General features: G+C 38.0%; 1 protein-coding gene across 1 annotated transcript in view; it reads left to right on the plus strand.

Annotated features, from left to right (window-relative positions):
* Nucleotides 1–823: 823 nt before the first annotated feature.
* Nucleotides 824–24670, plus strand: part of SNX2 (sorting nexin 2) — a gene marked incomplete at both ends in the record, with an annotated part of 51413 nt that continues 27566 nt past the window's right edge. The window contains 2 exons of the mRNA XM_084251656.1: nt 824–931; nt 21471–21588. Coding sequence (XP_084107782.1) covers nt 824–931; nt 21471–21588 — 226 coding nt within the window. The remainder of the gene's footprint in view (nt 932–21470; nt 21589–24670) is intronic.

The raw sequence follows: 24670 nt of genomic DNA on the forward strand, positions 1-24670 counted from the left end.
AGACAAAGTTTTAAATGTGTCCCACCCGATCTGCCCATCGGGAATCCCAAATGGCGCTCTGAGAGCTGGCTGCCAGCCAGGAGCCCTGAAGCCAGGAGGCAAGTGACAGCGAGTCCCCCCAAGGCCCACGTGTTTGGTTTTTATACCCAACCTGGCTGCCCAACTCCACCCTCAGGTCCCAGCCACCCTCCCTTTGGTGGTGAAGGGATTTGTCTTTCCCAATGTCTTGATGGCTTTGGTCTGGAGTGGGGGTGGGGTCCACAAAGCCTGTATGGGATTAGCTCAGGACATCATTTCCCCCTAACATAGCCACTGAGTTTCCTTTGCTTGGGGCTCACACGTGGCTTGTGGCTGCTCTGTGCTGGGCCGCGCAGAGGGACGTCCTGAAGAGGTCTCCGCCGGCCCTCAGTCTTTCTTCCAGGCTGTGTAGACTCCAAGCCCGAAGACTGGGGAGAGCTTGGGCTCTTCCACTTCCTAAAGGTGACTTCCCACCAGTTCATCGCCTGGCCTCGTCTTGCTGAGGTGAGAAAAGTCCAGGCGTCTCCTCCAGGACAGCAACCTGGCAGCGGACAGGAGTGGGGGCGGGGGGAGGGGACGGTCTCCCGCGCCAGACGGGGAAGGGGCAGGAGACGAGGGGGCGGGGCCGCGCGCGGCGCGTCCGGACAGGCGCGTCACGAGGCGGGGGCGGGGCCTTGCACGGACGGGGCGGGGCCGCGCGCGCGGGGGCCGGGGGGGCGGGGCCGCCGGCGCGGCGGCCGGGCTGTGCGTGCTCACGTGACCGGTCCGCGAGGCCCCGCTCGCGCAGTCGTCCGGGCGAGCGAAGATGGCGGCCGAGAGGGAACCTCCTCCTCTGGGGGACGGGAAGCCCACCGACTTTGAGGAGCTGGAGGACGGGGAGGACCTCTTCACCAGCACCGTCTCCACCCTAGAGGTGAGCCCGCGTCGCCGTGGGCGCCGCGCCCTGCCACTGCCGCGCGCCTCACCTTTAGGTGCCTCTTCCCTGCCCGACTGTTGCCTCCCCGCCCCCCGGCTTGGCCGGGCCAGGTCGGGGCGACACCTGTGACAGCGCCTGCACCCCCGGACCTGTCAGTGGGGTCGAGCTCGGTGTGGGCGGCTGGGCCTCCGCCGGGGCCCGCGCGGCGGCGGGGCCCGACCTCCTCTCAGGGGCCAGAGCGCGCAGAGCATCGCAGCGCGCTGGCCCGCCCCGCTGGCCTTCCTCGGGGTCACCTGCGCCCCGTTTTCCAGCTCCGAGGAGGGCTTGCCCTGAGTCTCAGTGAGCCTCACTGCGCTCCCCGGCGACCTCCGCAGTCCCTCCGGAGCGGCGCTGGCGCTCCCTTCCCCGGGGAGGGTGTGCCCTGGCGGGGAGAGCGACCCAGGGGCAGCCGGGGTGTGCGGGGAGCGCGCGGGGGCCCTGGTCCCGGGGCCCCTGCCTGCGCTGCTGGCTCCCCTGGGCAGAGGTGCTTCTGGTGGAGACTGCTCGAGGGATTAATGCATTCGGCTGGGCTTGTTGGGCTTCTCTAGTTCTGGACCTTCAAAGGGTCCCGGTGTTTGTAAAATACAAAGTTGAAGGGAGGGAGAGTTCAGGGAACTGCGCTGTGTGTTTTTCTAAGTTACCAGGGGAGAAATGAAAGCGCCTCACTCCCTTTTCCTCTTTTCTCGCATGGTCAGCGATGTCTGAAGTTGAATGTTCCTGTTTTTGTCAAAGGAAACTCCCTCGATGAACTTAACAGTATTGGGCCTCCCAGATCCATCCAGTTCTTGTTTGAATTGCTTTGCACACGCTCCTCATAGCCCAATTTTAAGTGTGTGTATGGGGGTTGAAACGGAAGCAGGTTTGCCAGCAGGTCGCTTATCTTGGGCATTACTTCTCTTCTCATAAGCTGCTTTTTCGTGAGTTTTCTTGTCGTGTTCAACCACGCACCGAATCAATTGGAAATTAAAACATCCATTATCTGAAATGGAATACCTGACACTGGGAACTTCCGGGAACCGTTTTCAGCCCTGACCACATTTTGCTAAGTGTATGTGCAGGTTACTGGCCAAACTCCACTTCCCCTCGGGGTATATACTTCTGGGGCTAGGGGTAAAATGCCTCAGTCGTGTTTTTGTTCACCATAAAATCTCAAACATTTGCATTTAGTGAATGCCTGCCAGATTGTCAAAACCCAGCATTTCCTAAGGACTAGTAAAAATTATCTTGCAAAAAAAAAATTACCTTTTTAGCTAGTGTCTTTTCAGCTCTATGCAGCTGTCTTCACCTGTGTTAAAAGTGAGTTTCTGGGCGGGATCCTAAAACCGGTATTCTTTTTGTGAGTTACAAAAGTTTTTCATCAAAAGAATCAAGACAAACTTAATTAATTTAGTATAAACTAGAAAACTATGAACTCTAAGCATTGTTTGGTGTTCATTAGAGTCTTTGAGAATTGAGTGAAATGAGCTATAATCTTTTTCTCATGTGGCAGAGACCTTTTTAAAATATGCTTGTCTTTTTCCAGTAAAAGTCTACAGAAGTTTGATTATGAATAAATTCATCTTGTGCATTATGAAAGCTGGAAATAAGTTGATCATCTAAACCCTTTGTTTCATAGACAATTACAAGTTATTTTAAGAAGGTGATATATTTTGAGACTTGTGAACTCAGAATGTTTTGCTTTTCAAACTTTTTGAGGAAAAATCTATAGCAGTGTTTCTTAGTAAACCAAAACTGCTCTAAAGGAACGTTCTTTTAAGCTTTTATTTTAAACTATGCTTCTCACACTTCAGTGTGCTGGAAAAACCAGAGGATTCTTATTTAAGATGCGTATGTCTTCAACACACATCAATCTATATGTTGATTAAGTGTTCTAGATCAGTGTTTTCCATTCTTTATAATTGTAACCTAGGGATCTTGCTAAAGTGCATAATGATTCTCTAGGGCTGGGATTAGACCAGTAGTCTGCATTTTTAGCTCTCCTGATGAATTTGCTTCTGGTCCACAAAAAGCAATGATTTGCAAGGCCTCAAGTGATGCTGATGCAGAGCACATATTTTTGAATAATTATTACCTGAGCTATAAATTGAAAGTAAGACATAAATTAATCTTTAAATTCTAAAAATTAGTTTATTATATTATTTATGTAAAGATTTTTTTCTTTTGTGGATATTTAGTAGGGCAATCAATTGAAATCCATTTCAGAGAAAATCAAAGTATAGACAACTTCAGTGACATAATTAATAAGCTAGTAATGACTCTACAACTTAGTGTACATGTAGGTTTATGGGTATATTTTAACCCAATAGTTAAGTGCGTTCCTTTCAAAATTTAGAATAGTTACATAAAGTGACATACTCTGTTGTATGTTTCTTTTACGATTATGAAATGAAATGGTGAGAGGCTGTCATAGAGGCTGTCACAGGGAAATTAATGAAAAGGGGGGAGAATCAGGTAAAATCATTTTTTGGTACCCGAGAAGCAAAACTTTAATGTTTGTAAATGCTACTTTTTTTCTTACATGATACAACCCTTTGCTTAAAGATGCTTGCCCTAAAGCAGCATGGTGGTAGTAAGACAGCACCTTTTACAAAAATTAAGTCAGGAAATTTCTATTATACGCCTACTTTTCTTTTTAAAAGCTTTATCAAGGTGTAATTCACATACCGTATAGTTCACCCATTTCTTTGTACAATTAAATGGTTTTATTATATTCACAGATGTATGCGAGCATCACCACAGTTTTAGTATATTTTCATCACCTCAAAAAGAAACCCCATGCCCTTTACTCCTTCTCTCCCCATTCCCTAAACCCCTTTAACCTGAGACATAAGCAACCATTAATTTACTTTCTTTATCTTACAGACTTTCCCATTCTGGATTTTATATGAATGCAGTCATACAATTTGTAGCCTACTGTTAACTGAATTTCAATTAGCATAATGTCTTCAAAATCTGTCTTTCATCCCTTGTTAAGCCCAAATAATACTTCATTGAATGACTATACCACATCTTATTTACCCTTTCATCAGTTGATGGCCATTTGGGTTGTTTCCACTTTTTGCCTACTATGAATGATGCTGCTATAAATGTTTGTGTACAGATAGAATTGCTCGGTCATACAGTAACTCTGGTATAATCATTTGGAGAATTTCCAAACTGGTTCCTCAAGTGACAACAGCATTTTCCATTCCCACCCAGTGTGAGGGTAACGATTATCCACATCCACACCAACACTTATTATTATTTAGCTTTTTTGTTCTGTCCATCTTAAAGGATGTGAAGTGGTTTTGAGTGCATTTTCCTGATCACCGATGGTATCACATCTTTTTTATGTACATTGGTTGCAGATAACTTTTCTGATGAAATTTCAATTTCTGCTCAGCTCATTTATTACTGGATTTTCCTTTGATGTTGATTTATACGAATTCTTTATATATGCCAGACACAAGTTCCTTGTCATGTATGTATTTGCAAATATTTTCTTCCATTCTGTGGATTGTCTTTTTGGTTCTCCATGGTGTCCTTGTAAGCTCAAATTTTTTAAATTTTTATGATGTTCTGTTTGTTTTACTTAAACATTTTCGGTTTCATACCTGAGAATCCTCTGCCAAGACCAACGTCATGATTTTTATGTTTGTGTTTCATCATTTCGGCACTTTTAGGTTTTTCATTCGTTTTGAGTTCAGTTTTGTAGATGGATGTGATGAGATTGACTTCATTCTTTTGCATGTGGCACATCTGAGTGTCTGCTGAAGTTAAGATGAATACCATAGTTTCCCCAGCACTGTCTTGTGGATAGAATTTATAGAGCATTTTAAATGAAATTTTCAGATGGGAGGCTCACGGGTCTTAGAATTCTTTTTCCACAATTTAACTCAATGCTGAAAGAGCTCAAACTTGGTTGACTTCCCTAAATACTTGAATATATACTTTCTGCCATACTGTTTAGATAATAGCAATGCAAACCCAACAAGATGTATGAAAACTTTGAGGACAGAAAATTGCCAGTGGGGAAGAAAACTCCTACAGATAGACGGATTATATGATCTGAGAACAAACCATTTACTGAAAGAACAGCAGGCCTACTAACATCATCTGCACCTTTTTCTTGTACTGTTGATGGAAAAAAAAAATCAAAATCAATCCTACCCAAAGCCACTGACTCTGTGGAGTTTGCGCATTCTCCCCATGTCTGGGGGGTTTTAATTCAGGTATTCAGATTTCATCCCACACCCCTGATCCGTATGTGATTTTACTGGCATCTGAGTTGTGCCAGTCTGGGTGTGTGTGAGGTGTGTATGTGAGTGCACCCTGCTATGAAGGAGTAGGGTCTCCGAGCACTCAGGGGGAGGCAGCCCTGAACTGGAGTAAGTGGGCTGGAAGTGAAATTGATGAGTAAAAATTACTGTATAATATTTGAAATGTTTTGGATCTTTATTTAGAAGCTTGGTTATGTTTTTGAGACCATAAATATGCCAAAGATACTTGGCTCTTTTTTGTTTCAATTGAAATATGTAAAACTGGTTTTGTTTCATATCATTTGGTTTCAAATTGCAATTTCCAAGAAACTCTCAACAAGGTTAAGTGGGGATTTGAATGTTTCAATGATGGGGATGGTAGGAGTTCCAATTTTGTTGTGTCACTGTTCCTGACAAGTAGTAGATAAACAGGAAATGTTTCTGTTGACTAATAAAAGCTTTTTGAGGAGGTAATGTGTAAGAGAGACCTTAAAGTGTAGAATGAAACTTAAAAACGGTAAAGTGGCAATAATCCATATTCTCTTTTTTTTAAAGATTTTTTAAAAAGTTATTTATGCATATAAGAGCTGGGGTATAGGCTAGAGGTGTGGGGAGTGAGAGGATTCACCAGAGACTGAGTGGGGAGCAGAACAGATTGATTGCCTGAAATATACTGCTGAGGGGGAGCAGTGGGAGAGACAGGAGAGGTCTGCTGTGCCATGTGGGTTAACTCCCTGGCCTGGGATCCAACTTGTGCTGCAGAGGCTGCCTATAGCTTTACAGTCCTGAGACTTAATGCTTGCTCCACCAGGGAGCCCCCCTGGTCCATATTCTTAAGGTTTAATCCATATTCTGGGGAAAATAAGTAATTCAAGTGGCTAAATAGAGGGTGTTAGAGGTTTGCTATGTAGTGAGATTGCAAATGGTTTGAAATTTATTATGTAAGTAGTTGAGAACTATGAAAAGTTTACATGGCGGTAACATAATCACTTAGGAATATTAATGTGCTTGGAACCTGAGGGACAGATTTGAATGGCAAGTAGGTTGTTGAATTGGATGCTATTTTTAAGTTTGTTTTATTCAAATCTGAGGTTAAAAACCTCGTTCAGAAGGAAAGAAATAATGGAGGAAATTGATGGTACAGCAGATTAAAAAACAGACCTCATAACATATATAATACTTCCTTCTCTTAGGTAATTCTGAGGGGAAGGAATTATAATTTCATTTAAGGATACATTATTCTGCTGAAGATAACATCAGATTGTCAAAAGTGCTGATGAAGAGTTGAGTCTGTCAGGAATTTATTGTGATAACACTTAACCAGGCTGTGTAATTCTAGTCCCTACCCTCATGGAGTGTGTGTAAAAAGAGGAATAAATATAATAAACAGAACTATGTGAATAGATACCTGAAATACAGATGATAGTATTTGTAAATGAAATATACACATGGTAGAGAAATTGTGTAGAAGACTGGAGTAACTTAATTGCATAGCAATGATCTTTGAAACCTTGAAAGTGAGTGTCTTTTGTTTTCTTGATTCTGTTTTCTAACATCTAGCTAGGCTTTAAAGTTTAATTTTTTTTAAAAGATTTATTATTTATACAAGAACCGGGGTACAGGTCAGCTGTGCAGAAGGGTGAGAGGATTCTTCAGAGACAGAGCAGGGAACAGAGCAGGCTGACTGAAATACACTGCTGAGGGGAGCAGCGGGCGAGACAGGAGAGGTCTGCCCAGCCGGTGGGGATCGAACCCGCGCTGCAGAGGTTGTGGACAGCTTCACAGCACTGTGCTCAACCGTTGAGCCTGCGCCACCAGGGAGGCCCTATGCTTTAAAATTTAAATATGTTATTAATTTGTTTGAAATTTTAGTTGTAAATTACCTACATAATTCATAGGAAGTAAGAAAAACAAATTTTGTACTTTAAGGTAACAAGCATGGAAAAGAAATTTATGAAATGGTAACTGCATTTGGTCACTTTATTTCAAAATGGTGAAATTTGGCCTCCCTGGTGTCACAAGAGTTAAGACGCAGCCTGTGAAGCTGTTCTGAAGCACGAGTTCAATCCCCAGAGTTTATCCCCAGTGGCCAGGAAGCGACCCACATGGCGCAGCAGACCTTTCCTGTCTTGCCCGCTGCTCCCCTCAGCAGTGTATTTCAGTCAGTCACCTGTTCTGCTCCCCACTCTGTCTCTGGTGAATCCTCTCATCCCCCGCACTTCTGGCCTGTACCCCAGCTCTTGTATGCATAATAAATAAATCTTTATAAAAAAACTTTTAAAAAGCAAAATGGTGAAATTTAAGGATTTTAGAATGAGTTCTTTTTAGCTCCTGTAAATATGTTACTCTATTAGGTTGCTTGAGGCAAAGAAACTTTTTTAGACTTTTTTCCTTGAAATAAAATTCGTCCTTAATGTTAAATTTTACAACTGCCCACTTTCCTGTGACATGGAATTCTTGAGAATTTTCTCTGTGATGATAAGTTTTTAGTTGAGGTAAAATTTCTCAATTTAGTGAGGTTTACTACCACCTCAATCAAGATATAGAACACTTCGTCACTCCCAAAAAAGTTCTCTCATGCTGCCCTTTATAGTTAACCTTTCTCACTCCCATCGGCAATCACTGATCTGTTTTTTGCCTATAATTTCGGTTTTTTGTAATGTCATATAGATAGAATCACATCATGTTGTACTTTTTGAGTCTAGCCTCTATGACAGCATAAAGCATCTGAGTCATCAGTGTTGACTATATCAGTAGTTCATTTCATTTCATTGCAGAGTTTAATATTCCATTGTATTGTAGATTGATTGTTGGTGAGGGACATTCTGTTTGTTCCAGTGTGGGGGCATTAATTAGTAAAGTCAATATAAACATACACATACAGGTTTTTGTCTGAAGATCATTTCTTTTGGGTACTTAGAAGTAGTATTACGGGGTTGTATGGTAAATAAATATCTAAAGTTTCTAAGAAATTGTCAAGCTTTCTGTGAGAAAGATTCAAGGGAAATAAGGCACAGGGAGGTGAAGTAATTTGCTTTTACTTCGCTAAGTTAATAACTTTTATTAGTAATATAACATGAGGTCTTACCCATTATGACCATGTTCTTGGAGTCTAAAGATTAATAACCTTTTAGTAAAAGTATGATACTTCAAGACAAAAGCATGTATTTCCTTGCATCACAAAAGTTATTTTAATATGGATATTTTTAAAAAACAGTTATTTTATTTATGCATCCAAGAACTGGGGTATAGGCCAGAGGTGTGGGGGTGGGAGGGAGTGTGAGATGTTTCACCAGAGACAGAGTGGGGAGCAGAACGGGCAGATTGACTGAAACACATTGCTGAGGGAAGCAGCGGGCCAGACCAGAGAGGTCTTCTGTGCCTTGTGGCTTAGCTCCCCAGCCCAGAATGAAACTCATGCTGCAGTGTCTGCAGATAGCTTTGTTGTGCTGAGACTTAACCCCTAAGCCACCAGGGAGGCCCAATATGGCCATTTTATACCTATTAAAAGAGCCATATTTTGTTTGTAGTGCATGAAACATGACAGCTAGCCCCATAGAACCTTTATTGCAACTGGATTCATTTAATTGTCTAGTCAGGCTTCCATTCATTTCATCTCTGAATGCATGAAAAGATTCCAAAAGAAAACAAAAAGAAACTGCCAGCCTATTTTCCAAAGCAGCTGTATCATTTTGCATTAAAATTCCAGTTTTCCACATCCTTGTCTGCACTTGGTATTGTCAGGTTTTTTTAACTGTAATTTTTTTATTGGTTTGCAACATTGTGTATGATTTAGGGTTATCAGTTCACACCAATTCACAGTGTGTATTGTCACACCATGTCCACCATTAAAGCAACAGTAATTCTCCATTATAGTCTATTGGGACCTCTCCCCCAATAGAATGTTGTCAATTTTTATTTTAGGCTGTGGTGAGCTTGGGCCTGACTTAGAGAACTGACTGTTAAAGTTTCAGAAATTTTGTAAACCCAAAAATCCTGTAATATAAATACAGTGTTAAAAATTAAGATATATGAACTTAAGTAAATTATATTTTAAATACAGATAACCAATATTTAAAATTCATCACTTCCTAATTTATCACTACATTTTACTATTTGAAGATTTATTTATTTATGCATACAAGAGCTGGGGTATAGGCCAGAGGTGTCGGGGGGGTGAGAGGATTTACCAGAGACAGAGTGGGGAACAGAACAGGCAGATTGACCGAAGTACACTGCTGAGGGGAGCAGCAGGAGAGTCAGGAAAGGTCTGCTACGCCATGTGGGTTGCTCCCTGGCCATCCAGGGGATCGAACTTGTGCTGCAGAGGCTGTGGACATCTTCATAGGTTGCATCTTAACTCCTTGCGCCACCAGGGAAGCCCGCATTTTACTGTTGTTTGTACTCTTGAAGTGATAGGTCTCTTGTATTTGTGTGGTAGAAAATACATATTTTCCCAACTCTACATTCAGTGAGGGGTAATGAGCACAATAGTCATGTTTACACCACAAAAATCAGTTCAGAAACTGAACTCAAAATGTGAGTTATTGGTCAAAAGTCATTTGCCTATATGTGTGTCTATTTCTCATCTCTGTTCTGTTTCACAGCTCTTTTGATATCTTTTTTCCAGTTCTGTGCTATCTTAGTTACTGTAACTAAATTTTGAAATGAGTAGTGTAAATCTCCTCACTCTGTTCTTTTCAAAATTGTTTCTGCTATTCTAGTTCTTTTCCCTTTCCATATAATTTTGGAATCGATTTACTTCTACCAAAAATTCCTGCTGAGATTTTATTTGGGATCGTGATAAATCCATAGATAAGGAAGGAGAGAATTAACACATTAATAATAATATTTAGCTCTTAAGCCACAAGTACAGTACTTCTCTCCACTTAATTAGTCCCCCCCTTTTTTTTTCATTGATGTTTATAGTTTCCAGTATAAAGATCAGGTACATATATGTTAGTTTATAACTATTTTCTCATGGGTTTTGTTGTTGCTTTGGTGATTTGTGTGTGTGTGTGTGCTTTCATTTCCTTTTATGTTTATTCTTTGGTGGCTGATTTACCCTGCATCCTGCAACTATGCTACACACCAGTTAGTTAGCTGTAGTAGGTTTCTTTGGAATTCTTGAGATTTTCTATGTAGATAATCATGCTGCAGGTGATTAGAGTTTCATTTCTTTGTAATCTTGATGGTTTTTTTTCTCTTGCTTTTTTGTACTAACTAGGACCACCAGTATATTAAAGTGGCGACTATCAATGTCCTTTCCCTTTTCATTGTTATAGAAGGGAAATAGTAGTTCTTTCTCTTTTAAATATATTGTCTGTGAAACTATGTATGCATCAAGTTCCCTTTCAGACCTATATTTCTGAAAGTTTTTTTTTTTTTTTTAAAGATTTGTTTTATTTATACAAGAACTGGGGTATAGGCCAGAGGCACAGGAGGGTGAGAGAATTCACCAGAGACAGAGCGGGGAACAGAACAGGCAGAAGGACTGAAAGCACTGCTGAGGGGAGCAGTGGGCACAACAGGAGAGGTCTGCTGCGCCATGTGAGTAGCTCCCTGGCTAGCCCTGGAATCAACCGGCACTGTAAAGGCTGTGGACAGCTTCACAGCGCTGCTCTCAACCTGCTGTGCCACCGGGAAGGCCCTATTTCTGGAAGTTTTTATTCATAAATGGATGTTGGTTTTTCTACATCTAGTAAAATGATCATATAGTTATTTTCTTTAGATTATTGATAAGATTGATTTTCATATGTTGAATGAACCTTGTATTCCTGGGATAACTACATATAGTCATAATGGATTTATCTTTTTTTTTATATATTGTTGCATTCATTTTGCTAGTATTTTGTCTAGGATGCGTTGTCATTGTTCTTGATATGTCTTTTATAGATAAAGGACTGTTCCTTCTTGGTGCACTTTGATAGTATCTGATTTTCGTGGAATTTGTCCATTCAGACTTAGTTGTGAAATTTATGGACTAGAGGTTTTTCCTAACATTCCTTTATCCTGTTAATATGCCTGTGAAGTCCATAGGTCAGACCACTCCTTTTTCATCCCTAATATTGGTGACTTATGTCTTTGCTTTGTTTATTAATTAATTATTATCTTGCCAGAGGTTTGTCATTTTCTTGGGGGAGCTTTTCAAAGAATCAGCGTTTGGTTTCATTGATTTTTTTTTATTTAAAAAATAATTGATTTCTGCTCTTTATTTCCTTTCCTCCTGCTTTATTTTTTATCTCTTCTTCTAGTTTCTTAAAATAGAAGCTTGGATCATTGAATGAAAGCCATTTTATTATTGTTGTTTTAGCTATATATTTCATTCTGTTGCCTTATCAGCATTTCACAAATTTTTCTAATGTGGTTTTGTTTTCATTCGGCTTGAGATATTTCTAAACCCTGATATCCTTTTTGACCTATAGGTTATTTGAAAGAATATTAAGCATTTCTTTTTTTTTTAAAGATTTATTTATTTATACAAGCACTGGGTACAGTCAGAAGCGCGGGAGGCTGACAGAATTCACCAGAGCCAAAGCGGGCAGCAGAACAGGCAGAAGGACCGAAGTACACTGCTGAGGGGAGCAGAGGGCGGCAGGAGAGGTCTGCATACTATGTGGGACCCTTGCTGGCGGCCGGGGATCGAACTGGCGCTGCAGAGGCTGCGGGCAACTTCGCAGCCCAGCACTCAACCGATGCGCCACCAGGGGAGGCCCCAGAATATTAAACATTTCTAAAGTTGGGATGTTTTTTAAATATCTTTCAATTGCTAATTTATTGTTTAATGTCATTATAGCCAGAATATTTTATGATTTCAGTTCTTTTAAATTTGTTGCGGTTGGTTTGTTGTCCATAATGTATTATATCATAATGAATATTCTGTGTGCACTTCTGTGTATAGTCTGATATTATAGGTCTAGTGGCTGATAGTATTTTTTTTTTTTATAGAGGCATGTTTTTTCTTTATTTCTTTATTTGTTTGTTTGTTTTTGTTTATACATGCACTGGGTACAGTCAGAAGCGCGGGAGGGTGAGAGAATTCACCAGAGCCAGAGTGGGGAGCAGAGCAGGCAGAAGGACCGAAGTACACTGCTGAGGGGAGCAGCGGGCGGCAGGAGAGGTCTGCGCGCCATGTGGGACCCTCCTCTGGTGGCCGGGGAGCAGCAGGGGATCGAACCGGCGCCGCAGAGGTCGCCGGCAGCTTCGCAACCCAGCGCTCAACCGCTGCGCCACTGGGGAGGCCCGCTGATAGTATTTTTTAGATCTATCCTTACCTATTATATCGATTACTAGAAAGAGTATTTGAAGATTCTAAAATAATTGTAGAATTTTTTATTTCTCTTTTTTATTTTTATTTTTTATTTTTATTTTTATCTTTTATGTTTTTCTTCATGCATTTTGAAGCTTTGTTGTTAAAACACATTGTTAGGTCTCCTTGGTAAACTGATCCTCTTACCACTCTTATCACATAATGCCCTTTTTTATTGCTGATAATACTCCTTTTTGAAGTTTGCCAGATGTTAATGTAGTGCTCCAGTTCTGTTTTGATTGTTTTACGTGATGTATTTTTTTCTGTTTTACTTTCAAGTTTTCTTTGTCTTCTGAGTGACATGTAGGTAGCTTTTGTGTGTGTAGTTATTATTGTTTATACACAACTAGCTGTCTCTGTCATCTAATTGGTGTGTTCAGAGTTTTACTTTTAATGTAATTATTGGTGTTGTTGGATTTTATCTACATACAATTTTTTGGTTTAATTACTGTTTTTTGTCATCAGTTTTTCCTTGTTTTTTCCTGTCTTTCCTTCTTTTGTACTATTTTAAAGTTTATTAGTATTCATATTAACTTACTTAATGGACTTCTTGTTTTCTGTCTCTGTGTATGTGTTTAGTGTTTGCTCTAACGATAACAATACTTAAACCTAACCATTTATTGTCCTATTAGAGTTATTATTGTACCTTTACAAATATAATGCAGAGCTTTACAACCACCTGGGTTCATTTCCTTCCCTTCATTTATGTTACAGTTTGCACATGTATTACGTCTCCTTCTGTGAACATCTTACCAGTGTTAAATTTTGGCTTTCATAGACATACATTTTCTATGTAAGAAAAGTGATCCATTGTATTTCTAATTAGTTACCATTTCTGTGTGTCTTCCTTTATTTCTGAAGGTCCAAGTTCTTGTTACTTTCTCATACCATCTATTTTCAGGCACCTCTCTATTTATTTATTTTTTTTTTTAAAGAGCTGACTTAGGGACACCAGATTCTTATAGTTTTATTTCATCTGAAAATGTTACCATTTTATTTTTTTTTTTATAATAAATTTTATTTTTATATTCCCCATACAATTGCAACCCCCCCATTCTGACCCCAATCCCTCCCCTCCCGCCCCCCACCCCCCAAAAAGTGTCTCTGGTTCATAGTTTTTTGTTGATTTTGATTTTCACTTTCTTATAGTTATTCATTTTCCTGGTCCCTTATTTAAGTTTTCTAGATTCCTGCTATGAGTGAGACCATCCGGTATTTTTCTTTTTGGCTTATTTCGCTGAGCATGATCCCTTCCAGCGCCATCCATGTTGCTGCAAACTGCATGTGTTTATCTTTTTTGATTGCTGAGTAATATTCCATGGTATATATGGACCACATCTTCTTGATCCAGTCATCTATTTTTGGGCATTTGGGCTGTTTCCAAAGCTTAGCTATTGTAAACAGTGCTGCTGTAAACATAGGGGTGCAGGTGCTCTTTGGAATTGATGTTTCTGTGTCCTTTGGGTAAATACCTAGGAGTGGAATTGCTGGATCATATGGAAGCTCTATGTTTAGTAGGTCCAGAAATCTCCACACAGCTTTCCACAGTGGTTGGACCAGTTTGCACTCCCACCAACAGTGCAGAAGAGTTCCTTTTTCTCCACACCCTCGCCAACATTTGTTGTTGCTAGTTTTTTTAATATGTGCCATTCTCACTGGTGTAAGATGGTATCTCATGGTAGTTTTGATTTGCATTTCCCTGATGACAAGTGATGTTGAACATTTTTCATATGCCTGTTGGCCATTTGCATTTCCTCTTCAGAGAAGTTTCTTTTTAGCTCTTCTGCCCATTTTTTGACTGGGTTATTTTCTTTGTTGTTGTTGAGTCTCATCAGCTCTTTGCAGATTTTTGTGATCAGTCCTTTATCATTAGTGTTGGGTGCAAAAATGTTCTCCCAGTCGGTGGGGTTTCTCTTTGTTTTTGTTACTGTCTCTTTTGCTGTGCAGAAGCTCTTTAATTTGATGTAGTCCCAGCTGTTTATCTTTGCCTTCACTATCACTGCTTTGGGTGATGTATCTGTAAAGATGTCTTTGATGTGCAAATCACGTAGTGTTTCGCCTATATTTCCTTCTATATATTTTATGGTTTCAGGTCTTATGTCTAGTTCTTTAATCCATTTTGAGTTGATTTTTGTGTATGGTGTGAGGTAGTGGTCAAGCTTCATTCTTTTGCATGTAGCAACCCAGTTTTCCCAGCACCATTTATTGAACAAACTTTCTTTGCTCCAATGCATAGTCTTTGCTCCTTTGTCAAAGATTAGTTGACCATAAATCTGTGGGTTTATTTCTGGATTTTCTATTCGATTCCATTGGTCTGTATGTCTGTTCTTGTTCCAATCCCATGCAGTTTTGATGATTATGGCTTTGTGGTATAGTTTGAAGTCTGGGAGTGTGATGCCTCCATTCCCTTCTTTCTTTTTCAGGAGAGCTTTGGCAATTCGGGTTTTTTTGTGATTCCATATGAATTTCATCAATAATTGTTCTATTTCTTTGAAGAATGACATTGAAATTTTGATTGGAATAGCGTTGAATCTGTATATTGCTTTTGGTAGGATGGCCATTTTAATAATGTTTATTCTTCCAATCCATGAGCAGGGGATGTCTTTCCATTTCTTTGTGTCTTCTTCTGTTTCTTTTAACAGTGTTTTATAGTTTTCTTTGTATAGGTCCTTTACCTCTTTTGTTAGATTTATTCCCAAATATTTGATTTTTTTTGTTTCAATAATAAAAGGGATGGTTTTTTTGATTTCTTCTTCTTCAGATTTATTGTTTGTGTATAGGAAGGCTACTGACTTTTGTGTGTTGATTTTGTATCCTGCCACTTTACTGAACTGATTGATGAGTTGAATTAGTTTTTCCGTGGAGTTTTTGGGGTTCTCTATGTATATTATCATATCATCTGAAAATGCTACCATTTTAATTTCATTCCTGAAGACTATGTTTGCTGGCTATGGAATTCTGGGTTGATAGAGATTTTGTATCACTGTCCGGGTTAATCCAATTGTTTCTTAAATGTAATCATTTCTTTTTCTTTAATTGCTTCAAGATTTTTAGTTTTGGTTTTCAGCCATTTAAAAAATATATATATTGTATATATTTTACATTATTGTTCATTTTTGTACAATGTTTGCTTTCTTTTCTCAGGTGTAGTCCTCATAGAATTTCCACCACCAGTTCACCTGTGCACCATGACCATAGTCCCTTGTGTAAGAACACATTGCCTCCTCTGTTTAGATCCCTCTCTCTCCCCCTCCCCTGCAGTCTCTGATTAACCCTTGCCTGTTAATTTTGTTTTTTAATTTATTATAATTATTTTTTCCTGTTTTTTTTTCCCCCAAACAAATCTCTCACATATTTGTTACCGAGCAAATCTATTAGTTTCAGAAGCACAGAAAAAGTTTTCTAAACATGTCTAAATAGTGATGTTTTCAGGGTGATTTGGGAAGAGACTGGTGATACTGATATGTCATAAATGTGTTGTTGCAAGTGTGATTACTCATTGACCCAGCTTACTTCTTCTTCAGTATTTCCTCTTAGAATTGTACCTGGTTTTATTGCTAGTTTTCATCTGAATCCATTGGACAATGGGGCAGCTCTCCTTTTGTTTCTTGGCTTGGAATTGCTTGATCCTGAACATCTTTCTAGAAGACATGGTGAATAACAGAGGCAACCATATGCAACTTGATGGCTGAGAAAAGGAGAGGAAAAAAGATAAGCCAATATTCGTGATATGGGGGGGTCTTTTTCCCCCAAAGTTGTCCTTTTAAGAATTTGTTCCCGAATCTGGAATTCGTCTTTCACCAAATTGGTGGCATTTTTAGCTGTCATTTCTTGAGATGTTTTTCCTCACTACTCTCTTTCTAAAATTTTAGCGACATAAATGCTACTTTTTTATATTATTCACATAAAAGGTTCAGTGTTTTTTTTCTCCCCCATTTTTTTCTCACTTTTTCAGATTGAATATTTTTAATGATCCATCTTTTCAAGTTCAATGACTTCCTCTCAAGATTAAAGGATGTGAAATTTTATTAGCCTTATAAACTAACAAATTAACTGTTTTGTTCCTGGAAGAAGACATAAGGGCCTTGATTCAAAGCATATCAAGCACCACCAGGACCATATCTGTGACAATTTCTCTGACCCCTCTTGTGCCAGGATGGTAGGGCCCAGGCTAATACCCACCCTGTCTTTGGTTTGTGTCACAATCTGAGGAACCTAAGATTAGGGAACTCCAAAAATTTATACCTGTTGTTAAATCTGCCTATTTGCTCAAGAGAGGAAGTAATTAATTTCATCATACTGGTGATGAGACAGTCCTGCTCTTTGCTTGGGAAAGAAACATTTATCTCTGTTTTACAAGTCTGTTCACCGTACAAACATTTTTTTTTTTTTTAAATAGCCTAAAACAAGGGCTTTGCTTGCAAGAAACATGAGATAATTCAGTATAATGTTTCTGATCGATTCCACAAATGTGCAGTTTTGAGGTGAACCCATGATTTGTTTAGCTTCACTGATAGAATTAAGAGACCCTCTTTTCCATTTTTCTTACCTGAGATTCCCATCCCACAACTACTAGTTCCTCAGGAGCCTCTTCTCTAGTTCTTAGGCTAGAAATACAGGGTTCTCTCAATATTTTAGTTTCTTGCATTTTCATACATTTTTACTGAGTTTGGGCCTGCCTTGTAGAAAGAACAGTTAAAGCAGGGAAAGAATATACTATGATGATGATGGAGAATTTCTGTCTCTTATTTTTCAGACTACTGGGTCTCCTTTTCCTGGTTCAGCTGGGTAGAGAAGTAGATTTCTGTTATGGTTTTAGATACCAGCCCTATCATCACTGCTGCTGTCAAGTAGCTAAGTAGATATTTGTTGCCTCAGGGCAGGGTCAGGAGAGAAAATGGACTTGAGGGAAGAAGAAAAAGAAGAATTTTCCACTTACATGTTCTAGGTTGGAGGGCCGCTAGGGTTATAACCAGAAAGACAAAGTTTTTCTTGGAGTCATAATGTAGCTCTGCAGTTTACACTATTCTCAAGAAAAGCTGGAAGAGAAAAGAAAAAAAGTAAAGCTCACATTAACACACCATTTTTCATGTTTTGCCTTCTTCGATCTGCCTGTTATTTCTAGATTATTGTTTTTTGCTTTTTTTTTTTAGAATGTTTATTGTTAATCAGTGAGAGAAAGACTTAATGAACTTATTTAATCTTGGTTGGAATCAAAAGTACTGCTTTTTAATTGAAATCAGCAGCAACCTTGGAACTTTTAATAACAGTTTTCTCTAGTGCATTAGTAGGTAACGATGCAAGGAAAGAAAAGACTATGTGTTTATTAAAAGCACTTATGTCTCTTAACTACATATTTTCTACAACTATAATTCTAATCACCTAGAACCTGTGCTCCAGCCAGAGAAGCCATCAGCATTCCCTTCCACTATAACTTCCTCCTCTAGCTGCCTCTTGTTTTATATTCCTTTTCATCCAATGGAATACAACTATTTTTGTACTAACTAGGGACCCAGGAGAGGTATGGAGAGGCAGAGGCAGAGATAAGTGAGTCCTGATAGCCTTTAGTGAGTCACTGCTCTATGGCTGTTCCATAGGGCAAGGCACTGGCTGCTCACGGCATGACACCCAAAGGAAGCGCATGCCTCATCCTCACTCCATCATGGGGTGACTGCTGCTGCCACACTTGCTGCTGGAGTTGCCTCTCGACTCCATTTCCATCCCACCAGCCATCTTGCTTGGGCTCTGAACTGTGAGACAAATGGCCATTTTGTTACATAAGCATCTTCTTAGTTTTTCTCGCATTATAGTATTAGAACTGTGACTACCTAAGATGTGAACATTCAATTGTAGGAACATTAAAGATTGTAAATTATCTAATATGTTAGAGATATATTCTGCATTATAATGTCCACTTTGAAAGCCATACATGTTGTTAAAGAATTTAAGAGGGCGGCGTGCAGACCTCTCCTGCCGCCCGCTGCTCCCCTCAGCAGTGTACTTCAGACCTTCTGCCTGCTCTGCACCCCGCTCTGGCTCTGGTGAATTCTCTCACCCTCCTGCGCTTCGGACTGTACCCAGTGCTTGTATAAATAAATAAATAAATCTTAAAAAAAAAAAATCCTATGTTAAAAAAAAAAAAGAAAAAAAAGAATTTAAGAGGGCAAAATTAGTCTGTTTTATTCATTTCCCTTGCTTTTCCTACATCTGTTGTTTTTCCTTCATTTAGTCTTCCTTCTTGTATGATTTATCTTCCACAGAAAAATTTCCTTTAGAGCGTTTTTTTAGAGCTGGTCTATTCATGAATTCTCATATTTGTTCTTCATCTGAAAACTATTTCACCTTCTTTCCTGAAGGATATTTTTGCTCAGTTAGCTTTGGGTATTTTAGGTCAATATCTTAGCTCTTTGAAAGTGTTCTACTGTTTTATAACTCTAGCCTTAGTGATTTATGAGAAACCCTTAGTCACTTGAATCTCCCTATAAAAACATACTGTTTTTTTAAAAATCTGTGATGCATTTTAGTTGATTTTTCTAAAGGGTGTAAAGACTGTATTTAAACTCAGCAATATTTGTTGAAAAGATTCTATCTTTGCTCCATTGTTTTGCCTTTGCTTGTTTGTCAAAGATCAGTTAACATTATTTATATGGGTCTATTTTAGGCACTCTGTTTTATTGTTCTGTTGATCTTCTTACTCTTTCACCAATACCTTACTGCCTTGGTTTCTGTAATTTTGTAGTAAGTCTTGAAATTAGGTATCTTCAGAAATTTGTTCTTCTCTTTCAATATCGTGTTGATTGTTCTGGATCTTCTCCATATAACTCTCCATATATACTTTCAGATCATTTTATTGCTTTAACTTGCTGAAATTTTTGGGGGCATTGTGTTGAATCTGTAGCTCAACTTGGGAAGAACTGACTTGTTGACAGTATTGATTCTTGCTATCCATGAACATGGAATATCTCTCTAATTCTTTGATTTCACTCATCAGAGTTTTGTAGTTTTTCTCATGTAGGTCTTGTGTTATTTTATTAGGTTTATACCTAAGTTTTTCAATTGGGGTGGGGAGTCTTACAGTAAATGGTATTGTATTTTTTAAACTTTATTAATTAATTGATGGCATAGAGGGAAGTGGTTAATTTTTTATGTTAAACTTGTTTCCTGTAGCTGCTATATAATTGTTCATTGGTTGCTGGAGCTTTCGGCTGCTTCTAGATTTTCTTTATAGATGATTGCCTGATTTGTGAACAAAGACAGTTTTGTTTTCTCCTTCCCAATCTGTATACCTTTTCTTCTCTTGTATGATTGCATTAACTGGGGAGTCTTTTGAAAGGCAGTAGTGAAAGGGAACATCCTGGCCTTGTTCCTGATTTTAATGGGAAAGCTTCAAGTTTCTCACCAGTAAGTATGCTGAAGGTTTTGGTAGATACTTTTTCTCAAATTGAGGAATCAACCTCTAGTTAACTGTATTTTACTGAGGGCTTTTATCATGGATGAGTGTTGGTTTCATTCTGCTAATACATTTTTATGTAGCTATGCTTTAGCTGTTTTAAATTTTTTAGTAAGCGGATAATACTTAAAATGTAGTGTGGTAAGAGGAATTATGATGAAGTCTTGCTAATATTATGGGACTATATAAGGCAGTGACCTAACCACAAGTGTGATCCTTCTATTCCATTCCTAGGTAAATACTAAACAGAAATTTGTCCATATAGTCTCTGAAGGATAATATTTATTGGAACCTTCTTCAAGCACAATTGATAGTACTGTTGCATCTCCCTCCCTCCCAGTCTGTGGCATCCCCAGTGGATACCAAAAACCATGGAAAGTACTGGTTTTCACTATGCATACTACATTACTTATGATAAAGTTTAATATTATAAAGTATATACAGTAAGAGATTAACAACAATAATGAGACTAAGCCATATCCTGTTACTAAAAGTTCTGTGAATGTGTGGTCACTGTCTCTAAAAATACCTCGTTTTACATATTATTTTCGGACCTCTGTTGATCACAGATAACTGAAACTACAGATGAGGGTGGATTACTGTGTAAAAATCTGGATAACCACCAAAATGCCCAATAGTAGAAGAACCTGCTGTTCACACAAAGGAATATTTTACAGCAAGGGTGATCTATTACTACACACAGTATAAAAGAATCTCTATAACATTAGAAAAAAATATATATACATACATATATATATATATATATATATATATATAAAACATCAGAACAAAAACCAAGCACAAAAGAATATATTCTGTATGGTTGTGGTTTTACAAAGAGCAAATATCCAAGCTAGTAGAAGTGAGTGCAGACAGAGGCTAAAGAATAGAGTTTCTGTGGTTGATGATTATGTTCTATCTCTGAAAAAAAATATTTTTGGTATAAACAATTTCGCTTTTATGTTATACTTCAATAAAAATTTTTTTAATACTATTGGTTTCAACTACTCTTAGAAAACTGTTAAGGGTTTTTTTTTTTTTTAATCTTGTTTTACATTTTGAATGTGGAAATTTTTTTTAAAAAATGTGTCTTAATTCTACTAGTATTAAACTTTCCTCTTATAGTAAAACAGTGTTTTGAACTTGTTACACATCAATTGGGTTTTTAGTGTCTGTTTTTGGTTTATATAATAATCAATATCATTATATTGTGACTGTAAAACACATTAAATTTTTTTTGTTGTTAATTCTAACTTAGCATGACAAAATTTGTATCTCTAAAGAGGACTACACAAGATTTTTGTTGTACGTAATTTTGTAAGGGAGAAGATGAGTAAAAAGTGTGTTTTTGGTTCATTCTTAGTGTCAGAGGAGGGGCTATAAATAGCTGGCCTTGTTCTTTTCTCCCTTCTTATCAAGAGATTGTTCTATTTCTGTAGCATAAGAGACATAATTATAAAATAAATGTGCCAATCCATTATCTATATTGTTTTTTAACAGTCAAGTCCTTCATCTCCAGAACCAGCTAGTCTTCCTGCAGAAGATATTAGTACAAACTCCAATGGCCCAAAAACTTCAGATGTTGTGCTAGATGATGACAGAGAAGATCTTTTTGCAGGTAATTATAAATATTTTTATTTTTCAGAAAATGGCCTCTTGTAGTGTATATACTGTTAGACAGAAAATACCTCTATAGCACAACTGAGGTATGGCATATAGTATTAGTGGCAGCTAGTCTTGTTAACAATTTACAAAGACAGGAGGTTTCCAAATGTATGACTTTAGGTTACATTGTGAAAAATATAGACTGCTTAGGAAAGCAAAAATGTGATCCTTTCTGGTTAAAATCATTTGAAAATAAATTACGCAATTGTGATTTTTACGGTCAGTACTTAGACTCAAAGAAATAATGGCTATGGCATTCAGTACTTTGTGAAATAGCAATGACTTTATTTTTCATTACTTACAAGTTGTCACAAAGCAAAATTACACTGCTTTTAAAAATTACTCAATTTGTACTCTATTTGAAATATGTTTTAATGTAATGCTGCAGTATTTGTTTACTGCCTGTTCTGTTTTGATTCACCTGAGACTTGAGGAATTTATTTTTGATAAGGAGGCAGGATTTGGTATAGTCTGTCCTAACTTTAAAATCATTGCACTCTCTTTAAAAGAGTTATCTGTTTTAAGGTTAAAATTTAGCTACAAATTTATGTTTGGATATTAAAAAGCAAAATATTCCTTAGAATTCATAACACAAAAAATTAAAATAGTAAATCATTGTGTTTAATAGCTTAACTGAACTCGCTTTCACTGAGTAAAATTTAATAGTCCTCAGGTTTTATAGTGGTTGAATATTCAAACCATTCTGTGCTTTTTTTGTGCAAACATGTTTGGAGATACATTATAGAGATTCACATAATTTCCTGTTTGATTAGTTCCATGAAAAATTTTTACTGCAGATGAGTTAATTATATTCTATATTCTATCATGTCAGGAAATTAAAAAATATAATACAAAATGCTAGTGATATTTTCTTTTGGTTTTTACCTAACAATTTATAGCAAAATCACAGTTAACCAAAGCTGTTACACTTCTTTTTGTTTCCTTTCATGGACTTTTTTTCTAGGCTGTTCTTAAAAGTTTTTTTCATGGCATTTATTTATATTTTAATCTCAGAGATGACAAATCCCTTCTTTTTTTTTTTTTGTTTTAGATTTTTTTTTATTTTAACATTTATCATTTTTTACATTTTTAGACAATATTTCCTTCCCCCCCCCATCAGATTGAGTCCCCATAGAATTTCCTTCCCCAAAGCACCCGTGCACCATCAACACAGTCCCCTGTGCTCCTCCCTCCCTCCCTCTCACCCCTCTCCCTCCTCCTCTTAATAGTACTAATCTAAAATAGTGTGTACTGGGCCTCCCCAGTGGCGCAGCGGTTGAACGCTGGGTTGCGAAGCTGCCCGCAGCCTCTGCAGCGCCGGTTCGATCCCCGGCTGCTCCCCGACCACCGGAGGAGGGTCCCACATGGCGCGCAGACCTCTCCTGCCGCCCGCTGCTCCCCTCAGCAGTGTACTTCAGTCCTTCTGCCTGCTCTGCTCCCCGCTCTGGCTCTGGTGAATTCTCGCACCCTCCCGCGCTTCTGACTGTACCCAGTGCATGTATAAACAAAATGAACAAACAAACAAATAAATAAATAAATAACATGCCTCTAATTAAAAAAAAAAAAAGTTTAAAAAAAATAAAATAAAATTGTGTGTACTGCTTTAATAGTATAGGGGCATACATAGAAATTTGGATTGTACTTTCCGTTAAGATTTTTTATTTAACAATTTCAGAATTCTGTATAAATGAACATGGTAAAATTTTACTCTAAAAACAGTTCCCTGTATGTGTCTTTGAAAAGAAGATAGTGTGCACAGCTAGCCAGTTAGCCAAGTGAGGACACTGCAATGATTTTTGGCAACTGTCTGATCATTTTTATAAGAATGAATACTATTCTTGTACTTTATAATAGTTTTTTTGGAAGGTATGCCTTCTTTCTGTGGACGTATGGTTCAAGGATATCTTAAGACAGTATAGCATATGTTGTCAGGATAGTGAAAAATAATGATCTTGTGATGAGAACATATACTTAATTTGTTTTTCCTATAGCAGAGGAGAGTACATAGATGTACTTAGCTTTGATTTTAAAACCATAGAGTAAATTGTTTTGGTATATGTACTAATATGTTTTGGGTATGTTTCCAGTATGTCATATGTGGAAACATATGTTTCCAGTATGTCATAAGTGGTACCAGAAGTGGGTAGCACTTAAGTATGTCATAAGTGGTTTTGGGTAGCACTTCAGATATGTCATAAATGGTACCAGAAAAAGTAAGTGTGACACATATTATTGTTATTACCTGATTTAGAGGATCAAATACTATTGACCACAGAACCCTATTCTACCACTTGTTATATTCGACCTTACCCTTCACTGAACAAATTTTAGGAAACTGTTCTAGAGGGGTAAGTGAGAGTAAGCAAATGCCAATGTTGAAATTGTCCTAGACTTTTAGAATTTGTTTTTATGAAATTCTATTGTATTTATGCTTTACAGCAAATGATGCCAATTTTAAGTTTAATGTGTATTCCTTTGATTAACAAATTCTTTGGTGTCTATTGTATGAGTAATATTTTACTCAGCCAACATTGACATAATTTATACTTTCCTTTAGCTTCCAAGTAATAGTTAATCTTTATACTTAGTAACTATGTTGCATTTTCTAGAACATTAGGTGTGGTTTAACTTTCTGAATTTATGGTATATTAGATTACTGACACTGAAAGATGTCATGAGAAGAATTTAAGGCAGTATGCTGAATCTAAATTTCTATTGTTTCATTTCCCTCTTCCATGTTTGCTACTTAGATCATATTTAGCATTTCTTATTTTGAGATGTTTTATTTATGAAACAGCCTGTCATAGAACGCAAAACTGGTGGTAGTGAAGTAAAATATAATTGAAAGTTTAAAATAGCTTTTACCTGTACTGATACTAAGTTACTAAATATTTCATTTTGTCTATTGGTTGGTTGCCAAAAGCAACAGCAGCTTTCTCCAAATACTTCAAGTTTCTTTTTTTTGTTTGCTTCTTGTTTGTAGTCTACAGATCTCACACCTCCTAATTTGACACACTACTTGCTTTTTTATATTG

This window comes from Talpa europaea, assembly GCF_964194135.1.
Source record: "Talpa europaea genome assembly, chromosome: 13".
NCBI lineage: Eukaryota > Metazoa > Chordata > Mammalia > Eulipotyphla > Talpidae > Talpa > Talpa europaea.